Source organism: Calliopsis andreniformis, chromosome 12 (assembly GCF_051401765.1).
Source record: "Calliopsis andreniformis isolate RMS-2024a chromosome 12, iyCalAndr_principal, whole genome shotgun sequence".
NCBI classification, from domain to species: Eukaryota; Metazoa; Arthropoda; class Insecta; order Hymenoptera; family Andrenidae; genus Calliopsis; species Calliopsis andreniformis.
In genome coordinates, this window is record NC_135073.1 from 11,027,919 (window position 1) to 11,032,248 (window position 4,330).

At 42.3% G+C, this 4,330-nt stretch overlaps 1 protein-coding gene across 1 annotated transcript; it reads left to right on the forward strand.

The window, feature by feature from the left end:
• Positions 1-846: 846 nt before the first annotated feature.
• Positions 847-3,511, forward strand: LOC143185607 (uncharacterized). Its single transcript, XM_076388749.1, has 3 exons — positions 847-932; positions 2,425-2,464; positions 3,024-3,511. Exons 2-3 carry the CDS (start codon positions 2,452-2,454, stop codon positions 3,380-3,382), a joined length of 372 nt encoding a protein of 123 aa, XP_076244864.1. The 5' UTR covers positions 847-932; positions 2,425-2,451; the 3' UTR covers positions 3,383-3,511.
• Positions 3,512-4,330: the final 819 nt, after the last annotated feature.

The following is a 4,330-nucleotide window of genomic DNA, read 5'->3' on the forward strand; positions in this document are numbered from 1 at the left end:
AACTCTAGAACTCTAGAACTCTAGAACTCTGGAACTCTGGAACTCTATAACTCTAGAACTCTAGAACTATAGAACTATAGAACTATAGAACTATAGAACTATAGACCTCTAGAACTCTAGAACTCTAGAATGCTAGAACTCTAGAACTATAGACCTCTAGACCTCTAGACCTCTAGACCTCTAGACTTCTAGACCTCTAGACCTCTAGACCTTTAGACCTCTAGACCTCTAGACCTCTAAACCTCTAGAACTCTAGAACTCTAGAACTCTAGAACTCTAGAACTCTAGAACTCTAGAACTCTAGAACGCTAGAACTCTAAAGCTCTAAAACTTTAAAACTCTAAAGCTGTAAAAATCTAAAACTCTAGAACTCTAAAAATCTAGAACTCTAAAAATCTAGAACCCTAGAACTCCAAAATTCTACAACTCTAGTATTCTAAAACCGTTAAAATTCTAAAATCAGAAGATTCCAATATTCAAAAACTCTAACACTCAGAAATTCTAAAAATCAAGTATTCAACTAACTTAGAAAGACATCATAGAATTTCTTAAATCATTTACGATAGGGGGAGGGTATCTAGGGACAGAGAAATAAATCTAACAACGAGATTATTGGATTTCGAACCGAAAACGGAAGAGATGCAGGTGCTATGGCGGGACTGATGTGTTTTACGGGATTTCAGTGCAACAGATGTACGGATCGAACGGAGCGAGCGCAGGCCTGCCGGTGGGCATGACCACGCTGAAGGGCTGCACGGGAACCCTGGGACCCCTGGCGAACTACGGCTCGGGCCTCGGACCGGGGGTAACGGGAGCCACGACCCTCCCTCGGCCGGGAAACTGGCTGCGCCCTGCGGGCCTCAGGCACGGGCACAGCGCGGCCCGGGTCCGCCTCTACTGCCAGGCAAAGTGAGGAGCCACGGTTCGGATAGGTAATTATCTGTCTCTCTTGTATATATTCTAACCTTAGACCATGTATGATTATGGGCACGGCTTCAGATAACTTCCTTCGGGCAAAGATAAAATCATCTATGTGGCGTCACGCGGGCAAGGTGTGCAAGCTATGCTAATATGACAGATTTCGAAAGAGTGACATATCGATGTTTCGAACGTGATAAACTGTTTTACTGTTCGATGTTAATGAGAATGTGAAAGTTTGACTTTCAAAAAATATATTGAATTCATTATATAGGAAATATGCAGATGTTCGTAATACTCTTTTGCTTCTCTTTGCAGTCTTTAAAGCAACTGGTTGATACTATTGTTAATAATTATTTGAGAACTAGCTTCACGTGAATTGCGAGGGTTGGTAGCATACAATAATGTCTCGATGTCTGATGTAGTGTTAGCCATTTTGAATGAGTATTTTTTGTTCAGTGTGACTGCATACTTGGGCAGTTATCTTTGCTTAGCTGAGCCCATGGATTTTCGATACACAAAGTATATACATGTCACGTTTAGTAGTATACTGTATATAATCTAAGATCTTAACACGTTTCCTGCCACGTATACCGTTTTTGGTACACGTTCGAAACTCTGCAAGTTGCTGGCCACGCGGCATCGCGTGAGACACTTGTGTTCACTTAACAGTGAACTGCATGGCTGGCAGTTTTCAGATGGTGTGTCAGTTCATCTCGGCAGGAACGTGTTAAGCCACCTGTTCCTCCTTTATCCTTTCTCCTATTAGTCAGTTCATTTTGAATGAGGATAAGAGAGGACCATTTAGAAGTACCTAAGTATGTACCTAAATGAATCTAAATTTTAATACTACTGTTGAACACAGTTGAATATGGATTTAATTTTATTCAAAGGAATGTCAAATTTGGGAGAAGTGTTCTATTGGTGTATGAATTTATAGCAGGTTCAGGGTGTTATAGGATATGTGGGATATTTTTAGAGAATCCATTTTACGATTAGATACAAAAGAACATACAGTTGGGATTTGTAATACCTCTATGCCAAGGAATATGCAAAGGATATATGGCATTCGATATTCATTAAATTCGAATACGATCATCTTAATAATTGGTCATTATAGTTAAAGTTGCCTGCAAGTAGTAAGTACCGAAATTATACCGACAATGTACGAACAATGAATGTGCTTTGTATTCAGAGTCCAAAACTTCGGTTTTTTTTGTATTATAGTCTTTTATTATTATTATTATGCAAAAGAAAATTATTTCTTTTGGCGTGGAATAACGATAGGTATAGATTTCACATGAATAGACTGACTGTTTTCACAAAACCTACTCTGTTTTAACGAAAAATCCAGATTTACTCCACTCCCACTCGAACAAAGGTGCCTTTCAATTTCCCCAATGAATATTCGAAATCCCTAATCGTTTCGTTATCATGTCCCGTCTGTCTCCAACAAACGCACATTGAATCCCAGCAAAATAACTGAATTAAAAAATTTGTTTATAGCGACATCTCCTCCAGCCAAAAGGATGAATGGTTTGTGTAGGTGAGTCGATCGAAACTATCATAAAAGCGATTTTCCTCTTAATTGAACGCTAGCCCCGAGCAATATTAAAAACGAGACAATCCAGTATATGTTGCCTTTCCAATCTCGCTAACACATAGAAGCCATATCGAACACCATACCAAAACTCGCATACGCACGTACCATTCCTGTTAGCACGAAAACCGTTCAGCTGGACAAAATATGCATCTACAACGCCACTAACAATCTACCGTCACTACATCGGCACATAAACTCCAAATCCACGCAAAAAAGACCACCAAAAGAAGCCATCACCCTCGCCCAGTCTATTTCCCGTAAGCTAATTTCCATACGAATCTCCCATCATTTTCCCCGGGCCATTTCTCTAGAACGACCCAGAGGATTCCCTTTTCCTTGCCACCTGGTGCTCGTAAAACCTCCAAACGCATTGATCAGCTTGATTGGCCCGGGCGAAAGGCATGGGACATTAACAGCTCCAAAAGTAGGATCCCTAAAAGGCAGCAGCCGACGACAGCGGGGACAGGGCGCAATTGACCGTGTTCGTTATTGCGTTTGACAGAGGCAGGCCTGGACCAGAGCCCGCAGGGTGAATCGGAGCGGTGGTGCCCACACCGCCCCCCAGGGGACGTGACGACGCCACGCGTCGCTTCGTTCCTATTGACATCGGTCGCGTGTTACCCGGCGAACATCTTTGTGCACGGTCAGACCGCGCGAAACGCAATTCCCCAGCCACCCTTTTACCTCCACGGAGCGGATCAACGAGCTAAGCGCGCCATCGACCCTTCAGCGGGAGCGAGATCGGCAAGGGATCGACGCCGAGTTGGACGCAGAGCTGACGGAGAGTCTGCGAACTCGACGGTCGTCGAACGCGTCAGTGTTGCCAATGGAGGAAATATAGCGAGGCTGTGGTCGCAGTAAGAGATTGAAAGAGTGGCGGGGCTGTCCATGGAGTCTCTTAGATCGCTTTGTTATCCTCTGTGCACAGTAATTCGAGAAACTTAAGTACATCAAGTGTTTGAGTAAGGTAAATGCCCTAGTAGTCGACCATGTCCCGATATTTGAACACTAACATTCATTTTACCCAGTTTTAGGCTTAAATTCTAATGTATTAGGTAACCTAATTCAAAATAAAACCTAGTGTCATAAAATGGTATCCACAGTTTCTGGAACCAAATAATTAAAATATCAGGATATACAGTTTTAGGTTGCTTACTTACTGGGACATTTGACACCTAGATCGTTTAGGTATTGGGACACTTACCTTAAGGCAGTGGTTATAGTGGATGCGTATTCTGACTATGCCTGAACTTGTCTCAGTCATAGGATATAGTCGTCAGAATATTAGTTCATCAAAAAATGCATCTACTGTAACTGCAGTCTTCTTCGAACGTGATAAAATAGAACTTATAAATGAGGTCATGGAAGTGGGAGAGCCGATCTGCTAGCGTGGGCATGTTCAGGATAGTTATCTGAGAGCTGATGTTGTCTTTGTGGTTACTAGAATCGAAGAGAGTCCCACAGGGAACAGCACTGTCTAGCTACAAGCTCGGAACTTGGAAACAGTTAGAAGCTTAGAATATGTAAGGAACTCGTTTCTGGGGAATCGCGGTGAGGCGTTGAACAAATATTCTATATTCTGTGCAGTAGTGCCAGTTTTAGATACTTGGCAACGCTTCGATTCATTAACGATGGTAAATGTACAGAGGCATAAGAACATTGAAACTCATTGGTACACTTGGGGAAGGTTTAGTTGTTGAAATAGGAATAACTCGTCTGAACAAGCGATGCAGAGCTGTTCTCCAATATAGCAAGTTCAATTAGCCTTCTCTAAGGTGAGGAGCAGGTAGAGTAAAGGAATAGTTCTAA